At 48.9% G+C, this 17,112-nt stretch overlaps 6 protein-coding genes across 6 annotated transcripts; 4 read left to right on the top strand and 2 right to left on the bottom strand.

Moving 5' to 3' along the window:
• Positions 1 to 36: 36 nt before the first annotated feature.
• AKAW2_31153A (aminoglycoside phosphotransferase family protein) lies at positions 37 to 927 on the bottom strand (the record flags this gene model as incomplete). The annotated part of the gene is made up of 2 exons (XM_041687746.1): positions 37 to 507; positions 565 to 927. The coding sequence occupies 2 exons, from the start codon at positions 925 to 927 to the stop codon at positions 37 to 39; spliced, it is 834 nt and encodes a 277-aa protein (XP_041541600.1).
• A 3,431-nt stretch (positions 928 to 4,358) lies between these two features.
• On the top strand, positions 4,359 to 6,243 carry CAP10 (putative capsule-associated protein CAP1; the record flags this gene model as incomplete). The annotated part of the gene is made up of 2 exons (XM_041687747.1): positions 4,359 to 6,136; positions 6,192 to 6,243. The coding sequence occupies 2 exons, from the start codon at positions 4,359 to 4,361 to the stop codon at positions 6,241 to 6,243; spliced, it is 1,830 nt and encodes a 609-aa protein (XP_041541601.1).
• Positions 6,244 to 7,057: 814 nt separating this feature from the next.
• On the top strand, positions 7,058 to 8,643 carry AKAW2_31155S (alpha/beta fold hydrolase; the record flags this gene model as incomplete). The annotated part of the gene is made up of 3 exons (XM_041687748.1): positions 7,058 to 7,211; positions 7,308 to 7,777; positions 7,831 to 8,643. The coding sequence occupies 3 exons, from the start codon at positions 7,058 to 7,060 to the stop codon at positions 8,641 to 8,643; spliced, it is 1,437 nt and encodes a 478-aa protein (XP_041541602.1).
• Positions 8,644 to 9,625: 982 nt separating this feature from the next.
• Positions 9,626 to 12,323, top strand: GLG2 (glycogenin; the record flags this gene model as incomplete). Its single annotated transcript, XM_041687749.1, has 7 exons — positions 9,626 to 9,655; positions 9,716 to 9,743; positions 9,817 to 9,923; positions 9,996 to 10,589; positions 10,660 to 11,414; positions 11,464 to 12,139; positions 12,207 to 12,323. The coding sequence occupies 7 exons, from the start codon at positions 9,626 to 9,628 to the stop codon at positions 12,321 to 12,323; spliced, it is 2,307 nt and encodes a 768-aa protein (XP_041541603.1).
• A 611-nt stretch (positions 12,324 to 12,934) lies between these two features.
• On the bottom strand, positions 12,935 to 13,907 carry CDO1 (putative cysteine dioxygenase Cdo1; the record flags this gene model as incomplete). The annotated part of the gene is made up of 5 exons (XM_041687750.1): positions 12,935 to 13,050; positions 13,120 to 13,177; positions 13,261 to 13,398; positions 13,468 to 13,539; positions 13,647 to 13,907. 5 exons carry the CDS (start codon positions 13,905 to 13,907, stop codon positions 12,935 to 12,937), a joined length of 645 nt encoding a protein of 214 aa, XP_041541604.1.
• A 658-nt stretch (positions 13,908 to 14,565) lies between these two features.
• RBG1 (GTP-binding protein RBG1) lies at positions 14,566 to 16,285 on the top strand (the record flags this gene model as incomplete). The annotated part of the gene is made up of 10 exons (XM_041687751.1): positions 14,566 to 14,586; positions 14,696 to 14,716; positions 14,781 to 14,823; positions 14,885 to 14,962; positions 15,022 to 15,058; positions 15,114 to 15,184; positions 15,240 to 15,577; positions 15,637 to 15,993; positions 16,062 to 16,182; positions 16,266 to 16,285. 10 exons carry the CDS (start codon positions 14,566 to 14,568, stop codon positions 16,283 to 16,285), a joined length of 1,107 nt encoding a protein of 368 aa, XP_041541605.1.
• Positions 16,286 to 17,112: the final 827 nt, after the last annotated feature.

A 17,112-nucleotide genomic window follows, 5' to 3' on the forward strand; every position in this document is an offset into this window, starting at 1 on the left:
AAAAAAAAAAAAATTGAAACAAGACAACAAGCATGATTACAATCCTCGCTTCTTAATTGTAGCGATGAATCTGGATCGCAGGAACCCAGATGGCTCCAGCACCCTTTTCAGCACGGGAAGCCACCAATCCTCTACAGATTCATGAATGACCGTTGCCAAGGCATACTCCATGTATTCGGGAAAGAATCCACTGTATTCCCAATCGACAATGCCAGTGAGCTGGCCATCTTTGACCATAATATTTCGTGCAGCCAGATCGCCATGCGTCAAAACGAACTTCGACGACTTCTCATTCCTCATTTTAGGCACGTAGTGCTTCCAGAACTTTTGGTAGTAAGGGAACTTCACTCTGGCAAATTTCACTCTGGTTAAACACCAATCATCAAACTCCTCCTCCGAGGAGAAGGGACCCATGTCATTATCATGCAGGCGGTCGAAAAAATTGTACGTCTTGATATTGCCAATACGACCAATATATGGCTGGGTGTGTTTCCGCATCTCTTGTACCTTTGGAAAGGTGAGCACGAATAGCAAAACCAGTGGACGTGAAGTATTACAACTCACCTGCTGCTTAAGCTGAAGTTCAACATTCTTCTTTTCTGCCTCGGTCAAGGTATGCCAGACTTTATCAAGCGAATCGCCAGGCACCCGGTCAGTGACCATGGCTATGACACCCCTCTTCACATAGTAGACACCGAGCACACGAGGCGTGAGAATGCCTTTTTCATGGGCATACTGCATCATTTCAGCTTCCGATTGCCTGAATGACCCCTTCTCACCCTTCTTCACAGCGACTAAGTTACCGCTCGTTGTTCGGGACTCCACCACGCGATGTCCCATATAATCGTACAGGTCTCTGCCCTGTATGAGGCTCCGATATTCCTTTAGCTCCTTAGCCAGTCGTGCCTTGATCTCCTCTGAATCCATTATGTCGTAGACACTGGCGAAGCCGCGAGAATCCGTGTGAATAAGGGAACGGAGGGAGTGAGTTCGCGAAGTACTGTTAGGCGTCCTCAAATGAGCCGTCCGCACGCGCCATAGCGCGACCACCGGAGCGGAAGAACTTCTTAGCACAGTGCTTCATCGTTCCTCACGTGCGCAATAGTCACTTCTATCTGTCTCATCCTGTTACGTATACTCTGGTTCGAGGGCAGGCATGGTGGGTGAATAGGTTCCTGCCCACTCCCGAGCCGGCAGGAATTGGTGGGGTATAGTAATGGGCTGGACCCGTTCCGCCAGCGGATGTCACTTCCCCATTATCACCCCCCGCTTATCTACTCCGGTACGGTAGACCACGGATATAAGCAATAGATCCAGACCACCTCTTTAATTGCTTATAGTGAAGAATTCCCTATACTAAAATTTATGTAAGTTGGCATGAAAATGATCAGTTGACTAGGAAAACTGACTAGTTGGCTAAGGTCATATTTCAGTTTAATTCACATGTACTGGTCTATATGTCTCCGTGGTCAAGATTCATGACTGCTCATTTTACAATATGATGAGTTATTCAGATCTATATTACTCTAGTAAAAGTCATTTTGTATGGAAGGAGAGTTGAAATATAGTCACTATCTAGTATTGAAGCTTCGAGAAATTTAATATATAAAATCTATTTGGACTAGTGATTGAGTGGTTACGCATCGAGGATTCCCTATATTAGGGTTGCTTGTAAACTGATTTTACTGTACTTATATCGCCGTCCTCTTCGGCCTCGTCTACTTCTCTAGAAGGCGGCGCTTAACCATGGGTTGCTATTACAGCGACCTTGGTTGATCGGTAACCATACTCTTCAGACTCCAGATCCTGAATAGAACAATGTCGCCATCCACAGCGAGCGCATCGCTGCCTTGGCAGCCAATGACACACGACTGCAGTAGCCAGCTTGAAATACTAAGATGTTCTTTTCCTGACATAGCTGGACATGTAATGTAAATCCAATAGCCATCGTTCCTGATTACAAGGGCTCTAGGCCTGCGTCTATAAAGGTCTTTCTGGATGCCCTGATGCTGGCTTTTAGCCCATACTAATACGGCACCCTTTGAAAGTGTTGGCTCTAATCAATGCACCTCACCTAATCGGTGCGCTTACCACCTGGCGGCTTGCCTGTTTTCCGTTCTATCGCATGTGCCTTCTGTATACTGTCTATGCTTCTCGTCTAAGGTGTTTGGTTTCAGTCTAGTGCGCGTTAGACCGTGAATACTTCAAGTAATACTGCTAGGCTATCCAGTAAAAGATTGGAAGTCCGAGTCAACAGATCCAGGACGCTCAATTTCACTACTACGGGTGAATGTGAAAATGGATCCACACATAAGGCTCTCAAACGGTGAATGGCAAGAATGATACAAACAGAGACATTATTGTGGCAAGTACGAGGTAGCACATAATGTTCTCCATTCTCCAACATCATTATTGGAGTCACCATGTCGAGTCCTTCTAGCATTAGTTTGGCATCTATACCGGAAGACCGGCCCTTGCCACTGCATATTATATCCTGGGGACATGGCAGTCTTTCTCACTGGGCCATCTTTCTGCCTTACCAGATGGGTGGAACAAAAGGGATCCTCTATCACATTGGATATGAAGAGCGCAGAAGCTTCATCGCGTGTACTACATCCTCTAGATTATCCAAAGAGCCCTTCAGAGCTCCCCAAAGTAGACCCACCAGATCGTCCACGATACCCGGTGCTTTCGCTACTTTTGCCCAAGTTGAGGATGCAGTGAACAAAGTGTACGAGGATTACAAGATATACAATATTTTCACACGAAACTGTCAGCTTTTCGTGCTGGATGTATTCCTACGATTGCACCAACTCTATCCGACTTCTGTACCGGCCAGTGCCATTCGAGACATACGTCGCCGTGGGACTATATCGACCTTGCTTGCGCTCAGCATACGAGGAACTCCAGTGGCTTATCCCGTATCCGAAGACCGGCTCGGCAATCCAAACCGCTATGAGATCGACTAGCCCAAGAAGACACACCGGTAGAGGACGGCCTGCCAACCGTTCGCACTGATGACGATACCCTCACTGGCCCGGCCACCCGCTCAACTCATCCCTAAAGCCCTGACGCTGGTCCTCCTCCTCATTCCACTGAAAGACCGACACTGGCCTTTTCACACGCCCTCTTGCTCCGCAGCCTGACACTTAACGTCTGCCTCCAAGAGCTTGGAATTGTGCAAGTCCGGAAAGCTATATGCTTTCGTCGTACTTTACTCGACCCGCTGGTCGAAGGCCAAGAGGTGTGACATGCGGGTCACTGATGAGGCTAGAGGTCTCTTGCAGGCCAACAAGAAATCTTCGTGCAATGCTATGGCCCTATTTGGGTACAAGGGAGTTTGCTAAGTTCCCATCGGACAAACCGACACATATACCTGGACGTGGATCTTTAAACCTGAAAATGGGAATGATTGGTTCGGCCGGATTGATAGAGGGATATCCATACAGGTTATCGGTGGTTGTGCTACCCGGGATGATTTGATGTGACTGGTCTCGTTTTTGCGGGATGATGGAAAGAGAATTACATACTGGAGGTTTCAGATCCTCACACCAGACTTTAGAAGTCAGCATGGTTCAGTCTTAAAGTATTAGGGGTTCAGTTTACCTCGATTGCGCGCAATTTCGAGTCCACTGGGTTTGAGCTCGTCAATTGCCGTGTATAATGCTTCTGTCCATTCGGCTTCCCCTGACGACTTCCTGGCCAGTTCTTTGGATTTGTTCCGGAGCTTCTCGGAGACCTTGTATAGGTATCATGAGCATCTGATACATGGAATATCTTATTATCCGTATGATGCTGAAATTCGATGGGAATAACATCGTCAACAAAGATATTTGCACGCCGGAGAAGTTTGTGACAATATTGCGCATCACTAAACCTGAACGGGCTGCTGGACCGTGACCGTTGTGAGGAGCGGGTGGATGGAGAAAGTAATGGGATTTCTGGTATGCCGCTTATACTTTGCTCTGGAGCCAGTGGCCATCGAGACGCGTGATAATAGAAAGGAATAACCAGGCACGGGCACTCACTAATCCCCAAACGGGTATAGTGCGCGGGATTGCCAGAGGGACCGACCGATAAAGTTTCCCGCTGGTTGATACCGTCATCGTTCTTCGTCCATCAGGCAGATCAATGGAATGCTAGCAATGCTTGTGAAACATTCTCGTCATTGACCATTGTTCTTACTGCAAATTTTTCTTCAGAGATTTGGTGGCTCTGGTCTCTCGCTGAATCAGGGGACTGAAGCATCTTCGAGGGACCGATAAGACTCAATATCATTGCCTCTGCTTAGTTCCCGGTTTGTTTACAAACAACAAACCTCGTCTCTCTGCATGGCGTAGACTCGCCCTGGTGGCAGAATGCGAACCCAACGATTTGTGGTCTGGCTGGGCACATTTGTCCTCGTATCCCTGTTCCTCATCTTCTTCAGAGGCCCCAGCCCCTCACCCTCACCTATTGTGGACCTCTATCCTTCTTCCGATTCTCGGCCTCCGACTACTTTACAGAGGCCTCCCGTACCGTCCAATGCTCAGCTTATTGAACAGTCTGGCCTCCGAAAGGCTGCTCATCCGGACAGTCTTCATCCGATTGCATCGCTTGTCAATAATGCGGAGCAGCAGTTCGATCGGCTACTGTCACGTCAATCGAAGACCTTGGCTCAGGCTGTCAATGAATATCGAGAGCGTTACAACATGCACCCGCCCCCGCATTTTGACAAATGGTTTCAATTTGCCAAAGATAGAGGGGTTCAGCTGATTGATGAATACGATACAATATATCATGCTCTGTTGCCATTTTGGGCCCTCGGACCAAAGACTATTCGCGATCGGGCTCGCGAGACGCTGGGCTTCGACAATTCTATGATCGGGGTACTGATCAGAAATGGATCTGTGGCACTGGTGGAAGGCGGAGCATTCGAGCAGAGCTGGCAGCGCAGTGCCACCGCTAAGATGATCGAAAGTTTTGTCGAGTATCTGCCTGATATGGATCTTGTATTCAATGCCCTCGATGAGCCGCGAGTCGTTGTACCCAGCGAAGATCTCCAGAGGCTGGTTGCAATTGCGAGAGAGCAAGTCTCTCAAATTACTGTTACGAATACCATGCCCACAAATGCATGGTCAGATAGACCCAGCGACTTGAACAAGGGTGACCGCATTGATGAAGTGCGTACTACCCGTTTCAATCGATTCACCCGTCAGTCCACGTGGAGTTATTCTCGGTCTTCTTGTCCAGTCGACAGTCCGGTCCGCTCTCTAGATGAGCAGGCCGCGGATAATGTAAACTCCTACGCTCAGGGCGAGTTAGGATTTATATACAACACTAGCGCCTTTTCTGACATTTGCAACTCACCTTCCCTCCGCCACAAGTATGGGTTCTTTGACCGGCCAAACAGGTTTGAGGCTGTACATGACTTGTTCCCGGTCTTCTCGCAGAGCAAGATCTCGAGCTACCAAGACATCCTGTACCCAAGCCCTTGGTACTGGTCTGACCAGGTACCTTACGAAGAAGACAAAGATATGGAGTGGGATGAGAAGAGCAGCCAGATGTTCTGGAGAGGCTCAACAACTGGAGGATACTCCAGAGCTGGAGGCTGGCGGCGGCAGCATCGACAATTGTTCGTCGGCAATGTTAATGCCCTCAATACAGCCAAGATACTGTCCAAGACTGAAAGTAACCAATGGAAGGCCAGGGGTGTTGGTCGAAACTCCTTTGCTGATCTATTCGACGTTCGGTTCACGTACATTGGCCAATGTGATGACAAGGACTGTGCCGCCCAGGGAGAGTATTTTGACTTGGCGGAACCGGTTGATCAGCAAGACGCTTGGGCGTACAAACATCTGCTGGACATGGATGGGAATGCGTTCAGTGGTCGGTTCTATGCGTTCTTACGCAGCAGGAGTCTCGTTCATAAGGTCTCAATTTTCCGCGAGTGGCATGATGAGTGGCTCAAACCCTGGACACATTACGTACCTTTGAGCCTAACTGGAGATGATTATCTGGAGGCAATGCGATACTTTGAGTCCGAAGAAGAGGGCAGAGTGATCGCACCAAGACTGGCTCAGCAAGGCCGGGAATGGGCGCAGAAAGCTCTTCGGAACGAGGACATGGAGGTCTGGTTCTTCCGACTTCTACTAGAGTAAGTACACTCTTTGTATCTTTTGCTGTCCTGATACTAAAAACCCACTTAATAGGTACGGGCGTCTAGTTGACGACAACCGACATAATCTGGGCTTTTCGGTCTAGCTTTGTATGATGACTGTCAGGTTTTGCTATTTGCTTTCTGTCTTATTCCCCAAATGTTTAACGAACGTACGATATATATGGCGTTTTGGAGCTTTTGCTATGATGAGACAAAAATCAGGGATTGCCAATTGATGTGTGTATATATGACTTACGAAAAATCGAAAACGAAAATCACATTTTATATCCTTAGTTATGCTGTTGCCCTGTACCAAACACCACTGCACAAAAACCCTTATACTCTCCGAATTAATTGTGGCCCCGTTTCACATGCGGCGGGTCCCCTCTGAGCGGGTATTAGGTCATCGGGCCCCAGTCCTCGTCTCTTCCTCCCATAGAGTTACTTTGGTTAGTTCCAGAGAAAGAAGAGCTTGGGTGGCGGAGACCTCTTCCAGTCTCGGAATTTGCCCCATTAATAGACAAGCACTAACCAGCACTGGGTAGTTTAAGGCTATCAAACACACACTTACCAATATGCTTGCTCACCAGCCAAGAACCGTTTCCCCTCCACCTCAATCCTTCGATCTTTTCCACTAAGATCCTCCCTCCCTTTCCCCTATCCTATCCGGACTAGTTCCGTCAGGTGGATCTTCTGTTTGCTTTGCTCTGGTCTACTATTATAAATTTGCCTCGGCCTCCGCTGGTTACCTGTTGTCGTCAGCTCATCTTCTTCCCCTTCGATTTCTTTGTTTCCTTTTTTTATTTTGCAATCTTTCAGTCGTTGGACTTTACTTAAGTACTGTAGTGCTGGTGATCGAGATTGATTGATTGACAATTTCCGTGTCTGCATGGGATAAAATACATGCATGCATGCATCATGACGCCCACAGCTTGGTTGCTTGGAAAGCTTAAATCGGCTGTGGTTCTGACATATGGGTTGGGCGGACTGTTGTTTTATGGACTTGTTGCTGTGAAACTGGGGTATTTCTTTAAGCAGACTACTGAAAAGGAGGAGTTGGAGTTGAAGATCGGTAAGAGTTTTTGTCTATGTTGCTTTTCTTTGTTTTACGTGCTATGCGGTGACTGTGCGGGGGACATAAAGGCTGATGACTTATGATGAATCCTAGCGCGCAACAAGTTCTGGGACTTGTCCAAGGATTGGGATGGCTTTTCGCATCATATACTTAGCCTGAAGAACGGGTTCAAGTTTCACTACGTTTGCAACGACCAAGGAGCCTCGGTGGATCAGGATAAACCCGTGGTTGTCTTTATCCATGGCTTCCCCGATAGCTGGGCCATCTGGCGCAATGTTCTGAGCTCTTCGTCTCTTCAGCAGTCTGCGACGCTCATTGCGGTTGATATGCCTGGTTATGGTGGGACTGATAGCTTGGCTGATTACTCGCCTACTAATGTGCTCGAGAGTCTGACGGAGTTTATCCTTGCGATCAGAGCCAAATATGGCGTGGATACGGAGGCCGGTATGCGCCAGAAGAAGCTAGTTGTTGTCGCGCATGACTGGGGCTGTGTTGTTTCTATGCGACTTGCGGCTGAAGCTCCTCAGTTGGCGGATCGGTTTATCTTGAGTAATGGCCCATTGGTACGTTATTGCTGAGATTCTACGGGTATGTTCGGTTGTGCTGATGATGTTAGCCTGCACTTGCCGCGTCCAACATTAGTCGTCTGCTGTCTGCATCTGTTAAGATGTTGAAGACGGCCTCGCGCTCGCCGATCCAATCGCGTTCGATGATCTACAAGGCCTTCGCTACCATGAGCCCCGTTTATCGGCAATTTTTCAAGTCCAAGTACATCTTTGCTATGCAGCTGCCCATGCCTCTCGTTCGGTTTTTCGGAAGGGGTGGAAACTATTCCTTCCTGAAGCTCATCCACAGAGGCTCCTTCGGAAAGCGGGAGTATACATCTCAGGATGCTGCGGAGTGTTTTGCTAGCTCGTTGGGTCCGTCAGTTGCAGAGTCCGGGACTCAGACCGCTGATGGCGAGCAATATCCCGAGTCACTGAAGAATGAGCGCGCACCGTCGAGCTTCCAGCACATGGCCTGCTATTACAGAGATGGAACTGCTTACGCGCGTTGGGACAAATCTGTTGAGACGATTACTGCCTTGCACAGCATCGCGAGCGGTAGCGGTGCCCGTCGTGCCAGCAGCGGGGCTGGACTGTTTGATGACGGACCCAAGGGGGCCCTGAAAGCTTGTGCGACCGTTATTTGGGGCAAGGGAGACATTGCCTTAGAGCCGCAGATCTGCTTGGATGGCCTCGCCGATTACCTTGTCGCAGACAGTCAGTTGGTCGAGCTTCCACTCACGGGACACTTCACTCCGATGGAACGGGAGAGCCAGGTTGCCTTGGAAAAGGCGGTTGAGTGGGCTGTCAAGGGCGAGAAGGAGGACATCGGGGCGGTTATGAAGGCTTGCTATCCAACGGCTGTAGTGACTCTTCGGAAGTGAACTGATCCGATCGTGTTGTTTGCTTGAATTGCTAATTTAGGACGGACGCCCTTTGGCCTAGTCCTTCCTTAGTTGTTGTGAATGTTTTGCCGAGACTGGCTCAGCAGGTGCAGGGGGACACAAAACCAGGTACACGGTTTCTTGTTTCCGCGCCGAGACCGCTATCGGTGCACTCCAAGGGGAAATTAAAGAGTGCGGACATGCAAGGGGCAGTCGCGGAGGTTGACTGTCGGTCTGGCTTCTAGGCTGGTCTGCAATCGGAATTCCACAGCTTCTTTCCCTTCCTCCTTTAAATAGACGGGAGTTTTCGCAACGCAACGTGCATCACCTCCGACATCCGGTGAATAAACGGCCGGGAGGAGCAAGCGTTGGTGGCACGGGGACGCGGCCTGATGCAGTTGAGCTCTGCCGCTTCCTCACCAATAATCCCTGGCGTTGGCTTTGGCTCCTTTTGTTCTCCCCCCCTCCTCAGACCATCCCCAGCCAGTGCGCGCGCATTGACTTTTTCTTTCCCCCAGAGTAGTAGTCCCGAGCACGAACGAGCTATCCGTTTTATTTTATTTTTTCTTTTCTTGTATCCTCCATTCCCCATCATCCAGCAAGCAGAGCAATTCAATTCAAGTTGTCGTGTGGGTATTCGTAAATCCGACCAGAAAAGAAGTCTGGTTCCATCCAGATCTTGACTTCCCCCAGCCTCCCAAGGACTACTCACAGCCGGGACCGACTTTGCTGATTGCTGCTTATGCTGGCGGGTGGGGTTTAGCTCCAAACGTCACCTGCGAGTGAGGGGGATCGTAGTAATTTGGGGGTGAACTAGCTCAGTACCTCCTAGACTAGCTCTCAACCTGCCTTCTCTCCTCTTTGCTTTCCTTCTCGTCTTCGTGCACCTCACACTCGTTTGTTTTTATTTGTTTCTTTGCATCACTCCCTTTTCTCGTAGCTGGTGGTCTCGTCTGGATCGCGCGGCTCACCTCCCGCCGCAATGGTTCAAGAAGGTGCCGTTTACTGCACTGTATGTTCCGCCTCCTCATCCCGTGATCACGTTGCCTGCTACTAATTGGTCCCCCAACAGCTTCTACTGAGTGATCACTATCTCCCAGGTATGCTTGCTCCTGTGACGGTCAGACTACTGTTCAAAGCTCCCTTCCTGACTTGCTTCCACTCAATCTATAGGCGCCACCGTTCTTGCTCATTCTCTCCGCGACAATGGCTCTAAAGCTAAGCTGGTTGCTCTGTTCACCCCGGACAGCTTGCAGCCAGCAACAATCCAGGAACTTCAGGTGCGCGCGCATGCTTCGTTCACGCGAAACAACTCCCACCTCACAGGGCCATCACTGACTAGCGCGCCTTAGGCTGTCTATGATGAACTAATCCCCGTGCACCCTCTGACAAACATCACTCCAGCGAACCTCTGGCTCATGGATCGGCCGGACTTGATTGCAACCTTCACAAAGATCGAGCTCTGGCGTCAAACACAATACAAGCGCATAGTCTACATTGATTGTGATGTGGTCGCACTCAGAGCGCCCGATGAACTCCTAGAGTTGGAGGTGGATTTCGCAGCCGTCCCAGATGTAGGCTGGCCGGATTGTTTCAACAGCGGTGTTATGGTGCTCCGTCCTAATCTACAGGATTACCTTGCCCTCAGAGCATTGGCAGAGCGAGGTATCAGTTTCGATGGCGCTGATCAGGGTCTTTTGAACATGCACTTTCGCGATTGGCACAGACTGAGCTTTTCGTACAATTGCACACCCAGTGCGAACTACCAGTATATCCCCGCCTACAAGCACTTTCAAAGTACGATCAGCATGATTCATTTCATCGGTGCTCAGAAGCCCTGGAATATGGCGAGGCAGGTGGAACCAATTCAATCTCCCTATAATCAGTTGCTGGGAAGATGGTGGGCTGTCTACGATAGGCACTATCGTCCTGTTGTGACTACAAATGTCAGTACTATCCCGTGGATAGCCATTGAGGCATGTCTACACAGTGTCCTTGAGCTAACTGTACCAGCAGCCAATCCAGCTACCTAGGCCTGTGCCTACAATTCAGGTGGAAACCCCACGTCAGGAATTCTATGGGGGTCACCAGGAGGATGTACAGCCGCCGCCGCACAGGGAGTATACGGAGTATGTGTCTCATGAGCAAGCTCAAGAAACGCACTTCGAACCGTCGTCGCAAGCGCAATACGAACACCCGCAAGAACACCAACAGATTTCTCACCAGGACTTCGCGCCGTTCCAGCCGGCTCAGCCACCAACTCAGCCACCAGCATCGGCACCAAGCTACTCTACACAAGTTGCGCACGAGGCTCCACAGGGGCACCAAGCGCATGAAAATTACCCACCGCATCCTCAACAGAGTGTGGCGACACCAGCTCCTGAACCTACGCCTGTAGCAGGCTCAAGCATACCCACCGAGCACGAGCAACGACAGGAACAGCGTGCGGTTGAGAGTGCACAAGCACCAATCATAAGTGCTGTTCCGCGGTATGTTCGTGGGGAAGAGCATGTCACGGCATACATACATCCTCAATCAGGCGAGACATCATTTGTAGCCCATAGCGAGCCGCAATCGTATGCATATGAACCTAGCGTGCCATCAAACATACAATCAGATCCTCCACAGTCACAATATGTCCAGCACGAGTACCATCAACAGCCTACAGAGCCAGTCAATGTGCCTGACGAGCAGCCACTTGCACCGCCGTCTCCAAAACCTGAAGTACAGACTACGTTTGAGCCACCCAAGGCAGAATGGGATGCATCTAAGTAAGCTACCGAAGAATCCTATTTAATAACTCATTGCTAACGCTTCTAGGGAACCTCCGCCACTGAACACGAAGCCAGAAGGTATCGCTTTGGAGAAGAAGACCTACGCCATGTCGCAGGATGAGCAGCTTTTCCAGCCACCAGAATCCTACCCGGAAGCACCCAAGAACATGTACTATGAAGTCCCAAGCACCAAGCCGGAGCCCGAAAAGCTCGCCCAGGTATTTCCCTGGGAAACTCGTGCGCCTCGACCCACACGCGTGTTCCCAGAAGACGACCAGAGCTCAACTACATTTACGCTTCCAAGATCATTCGTTGAAAGCACAGAAGATGAGTCTGGCCCGTCACCTGATTCTCGAGTGACATCCTGGACGTCTGAAGATCCAGCTGAATCCTGGGACTCTTACACGCGGTCTAATGCTTGGGATGAAATCCCGGAGATCCAAAGATACATCCAATCCATACAACAAGCCCGCAAAGGCAAGGTGCAGGTGCTCACCGGCGGCCCATCCAGCACAGGACAGAGCCTAGTATCCGGCCAAGAAAGATACACTTTCAGCTGGTCCAACAATACACGGGTGACAGACTTCCCCAGCGAGCAAGAACGGCCTAGCCTCCCCGTAACCCCCGCACCTATTCGCAGAAAGCCCCCTATCCCAGGTGAAGAAGACTCCGACACAGGCCTACTTCCGCCCGCACACGGTGTGCCGAACCAGGAGGACTGGGTGGGTATCACGGTTGATATCTTTTTGCACCTCCTTCGAGCGACGTACTTATATTGGAGATTTACAGAACCCTACAGTCGGCCTCGAGGACCTTCGTCGACGTCAGTCCGAAGTGTTGGAAAATCCAGATTTGCTGTTTGAGCGGATCTTGATGCGCTCATCGGCTGCTTCTGGTCATGCTTGAGGGAATCATAGTCATGAGTTACGTACGATATTATGTGTGAAATGCGTTTGTTTTGAGCATTGATTCTTTTCTAATCATTCCTCGGCTATGCGAGTCTTATCTTTATCCCTTAGCTAGTTGTCTTGTTTTGCATTTTGTGTTTTGTGTGTGCACACAGCATTGTTAGTCTTCGCTAGTACTCCCTTCTTGTTTGTTCCTTCTATACCTTGTCTGGCATTGTACAGTATCTTATTGACCCACATGCATATGCATCCGATTGCTGTGTTGTTTCGTTTTGCGGATACAAACTGTTACTATGCCATACATTAGGAGCACATCCTTGTGATTTTGACCTGCTTCGAGTGTTCAAGACTGAGTTGACGACTGTTATTCTATGTTTATTAATACTGTGGTTTGATTGAGCGAATGAAAGAGCTATGATGTGTTGTGAGAGTTTGGCTCTAGTCAGCAACTCCTCAACCTTCTAAGAATATTTACATGCCCTCGTCTAATCTATTTCACAAACAGCAGATGGATATCGAATGACAAGACGCCAAGCAAATAAACGCAACCACCAAGCTAAGAACAAGTAGGGGAGGTATAAGAATCAAAAGAACTAACAACGACTCCAATCAACACCGCTCTCCCCGGACCGAATAAACATGCGACGTCTTGATATGACAGGCCTTGCCGGTCTTATCATCGAAGATGGAGAAGCCGTGCGTTGCTGCGTTGGGAGGCGTGTATACTTTCAATTTATTGAAGTTAGCATGCCATCACACCCATAGTAACCATCATGATATGATGATAGACTTACAATGCAACGACACGGCATAATCATTAGGATCCGGATTCGAGATCCTATGAAGGCCCAGCTGTAAGATGCGACTCAGTGTTAGCCATGCTACACCAAGCTAATACCCGGTCCAATCATCACAACAGAAAATATCAGACGAACCTTGTCGGACATATACGTAACCTGATTCTCACCATATATAGTCTCCTTTTTTATTTGCGGTGGAGACGATTCTCCATTCTGGAGCTTGTCTTGATCTGGCCAGGCATAGAGGGTTTCTTTTAGAGAGCCTTTTAGGATCTACATCAAAGTATTTGGATCAGTGGTTAGCTTTGTGGGCGGATAACCTCCTTATGGAGAATATAGTACCTTCATGACGCAGTGCGCATTGGCGTGATCATGTATTGCGCTTCCTTTCCCGGGGCTCCAGACTAGGATGAGCTTGAATATCATATGTTAGTATAGATCCGTTATATAGATCTTAGTCTATAAGAGACTGCCAGTAGTATATATGGTGTATAAACGCAAGCAAAGTACGAGCAACTCACCAAGTTGCTCTTGCCATTGCCCTCGTCGATGAGGTTCCTCGTGTAGTTCTTTTTCGAGTCTCCCAGCGCAAAGGGGAGCCATTCATCTGGGTTTGAATCATATCGTTCCATTAAGCGCAGGATGTCCATTGGATCAATGTCATCGGAATCTAGACCCGAGCTCGGACCCAGAGCGTCACTTAGGTCTTGGACGAGGTTCTCGAAGCCATTGCTGGAAGAAGAATTAGGTTTGGAGGGGGTGACTGTGTTGATATATGGCATGGTGTTTATGTATCTTTGGTCTCTTATTGAAAAGCAATGCTTTTGTGCTTTTCCTTGGTTCGGTGTTGTATGATATAGATATTTTCGGTTATCGGAGGATTCGGAAGGAAGTATAGATAGATGGTGGTAAAGACAAGAGTGCAGAAGGAATGTGTAGGTGTCCTTCAATGGACAGAATGAACTTATGAATTGGACGCAAACAAGAATAGTAACTCAAACAGCATCCATTGCAGCCACTAAGAATACGAGTCACCAGCCAATGTATCTGAACGTTGAGAATTGCGTGATGGTGGTGGATATGTGGGATGAACCCCGATCCCGGCGGAAGGAAAAGCTCTTGCCACAATCGCCGATAAGCGTGGATTGGATGCCTGAGCATTTCATGCCTGAGGCAACCTCCCCGCCATGTGACGAAGCAAACGGACAAATGAAGTGGCGGCCACAATTTCAAAGATTGTATCTCCACCATTGCGACTGACATACCGCGAGCGTTTTCGTTCAGGTTTCTCACCACGACACCGTTGGAAAAGGGTTTCGATCGCTAGGGCGGAAATCCTACAATATTAGATTTCCTTGATTTTCTTTCTTTTGTCTTGCATAGTCTCTTTTCTTTTTTTGTACCGTGTGCGAGGGGTGAAACTCGTATAAAACCGCCAAAATGTCGACAACCGTGGAGAAGGTTGGATAGCCCGCCACTATTGCTCTATTCTATTTCTTTTTACTGTTCATATTGAAAGTTATAATATCAGACTGGATTATGCTGACTGTCTTTGTGTGTACAAATGTAGATCAAACAAGTCGAGGACGAGGTTCGCGCCGAATGCCCGCTAAAATTATCTTGCGCCGGAATTCGTATACTGATCGGTTATTCAGATGGCTCGGACTCAGAAGAACAAGGCGACGGCTTATCACTTGGGTATGAGACGAACGGGTTTGGAGGTGGTTCGAGAACAGACAGAGCTGATGGTATCGTGCAGGACAGTTGAAGGCCAAGCTTGCTAAGCTGAAGCGAGAGCTGTTGACTCCGACTGGCGGTGGTGGCGGCGGCGGTGGTGGTAAGTGGAGAGTGATTGTATCGAATGGATGTGTCAGTTATTGACTATTGGATTGCTAGCTGGTTTCGATGTCGCCCGTACCGGTGTTGCTAGTGTGTATGTCGCATGACAAGTCTTGAAGGAGTGTGGGATATATACTGACTCTGGATAGTGGTTTCATTGGTTTCCCGTCCGTCGGAAAGAGTACCTTGATGAGCAGATTGACTGGCCAACATTCCGAAGGTTCGTTGCAGGCAAGTGCCAGTCAATGGTATGGTGCTAATGGTACTTTGTCTAGCTGCTGCTTATGAGTTCACGACCTTGACGACTGTCCCTGGTCAAGTGATGTACAACGGTGCTAAGATTCAGATTCTCGATCTTCCTGGTATTATTCAGGGTGCCAAAGATGGTAAAGGTCGTGGTCGACAGGTCATTGCAGTGGCCAAGACCTGCCATCTCATTTTCATCGTGCTCGACGTCAACAAGCCGCTAGTCGACAAGAAGGTCATCGAGAACGAATTGGAGGGATTTGGTATCCGTATCAACAAGCAGCCGCCCAACATCACTTTCAAGAAGAAGGACAAGGGTGGTATTGCCATCACAAGCACCGTCCCTCTGACACATATTGATCACGACGTGGGTTTCCAGAACACAAGAGTACGTTGACGTGCACTTGGGCTGACTTGGATCATTAGGAAATCAAAGCTGTCATGAGCGAGTACAAGATCTCGTCGGCAGATATCGCCATTAGATGTGACGCAACGATTGATGACCTTATTGATGTTCTTGAAGCTAAGAGTCGGGCTTACATCCCCGTTGTCTATGCCCTGAACAAGATTGACGCTATTACGATTGAGGAGTTGGATTTGCTGTACCGGATACCTAACGCCTGCCCGATCAGTTCTGAGCATGGCTGGAACATCGACGAACTTTTGGAGATGATGTGGGCAAAGCTCAACCTCCGACGCATCTACACCAAGCCTAAAGGAAAGGCACCCGATTACACGGCCCCCGTGGTGCTCAGAGCGCATGCTTGCACGGTCGAGGATTTCGTAAGGCACCCTTTACCTCGGCAGGTCCGACCATCCTTGTTAGACGGGATCCGCTGACGCGCAATCAGTGTAATCAAATTCACAGGACGATCAAGGACCAGTTCAAGCACGCTATTGTGTATGGTCGCTCCGTGAAGCACCAGCCGCAGCGTGTTGGTCTGTCACACGAGCTGGCAGACGAAGATATCGGTTCGTACTTCTTCTTTAGCTTCAACCTCAAACACGCGATCATTAGGATCTCCAGGGCTAACTAGCGGGGGTGTGAACTGCAGTGTCGATTGTCAAGCGGTAAATGAGTCTTTACTGGAGCGCGAATCCAATCCTTGAAGGATCCGCTTTTATGAACGGGGCGAGAGCTATGGCGAATCGAAATCGGACTCGAATAGGGAATCGAAATCGGTAGCGGTGTTGGGGCTGCTTCGCCAAGTATCAGGTCCAAGAGGCCCGGCCCTTGTGACATATTTCCGTGAGATGCCATAAGGATTGTGATTGGGGGAAGACGAGGTGCGCACGGGCAGCAAGAAGAAGCTGGCGAACGCCGCCCTGGAATTTCAGCACGATCACTCGTCTGGAAGACGGAAGCCTGGATGGGATAGACACCATGGAGTCAGTATGGATCGGATTGCTTCTCTTCTATCTACTACTACTACTACTACTCAAATCTGTGTGATGCGCAATCCTCTTTTAGGAAGGCGAAGGAGGAGAAGAAAAACAAAAGCGGCTTTGGAGGCAGGGAGTTTTTGTTACGAACGCTGAAAAAAAGGGCTGGAATAGGGTACTATTTTCTTTTTCTTTCTTTCTCTTCCAATCTGTTCTCCTCGATCAGCGGTACTTAAGTAGTCCTGCCGTTTTTATATTTTCTTTTATTTTTTGGGGTTTCATTTTTTTGTTTTTCTTTCTATTCTTGTTTCTTTATTTTTTTGGGAGCGTTCCTTCGATCCATCGATCGATCCATCCTTGGTTGATGATGTATTATGGTCGAAGCCGGTTGTCCCGATCCGAGAAAAAAAAGACAAGAGAAAGAAAGACAAGAAGATCGGGGATGTTCTAGATCTAAAGGCCCAGACTAGCATTTCCAGTCTCGTAGACCAACATAAACTAAACTAGACTACCTACCAC

Source organism: Aspergillus luchuensis, chromosome 3 (genome assembly GCF_016861625.1).
Source record: "Aspergillus luchuensis IFO 4308 DNA, chromosome 3, nearly complete sequence".
NCBI classification, from domain to species: domain Eukaryota; kingdom Fungi; phylum Ascomycota; class Eurotiomycetes; order Eurotiales; family Aspergillaceae; genus Aspergillus; species Aspergillus luchuensis.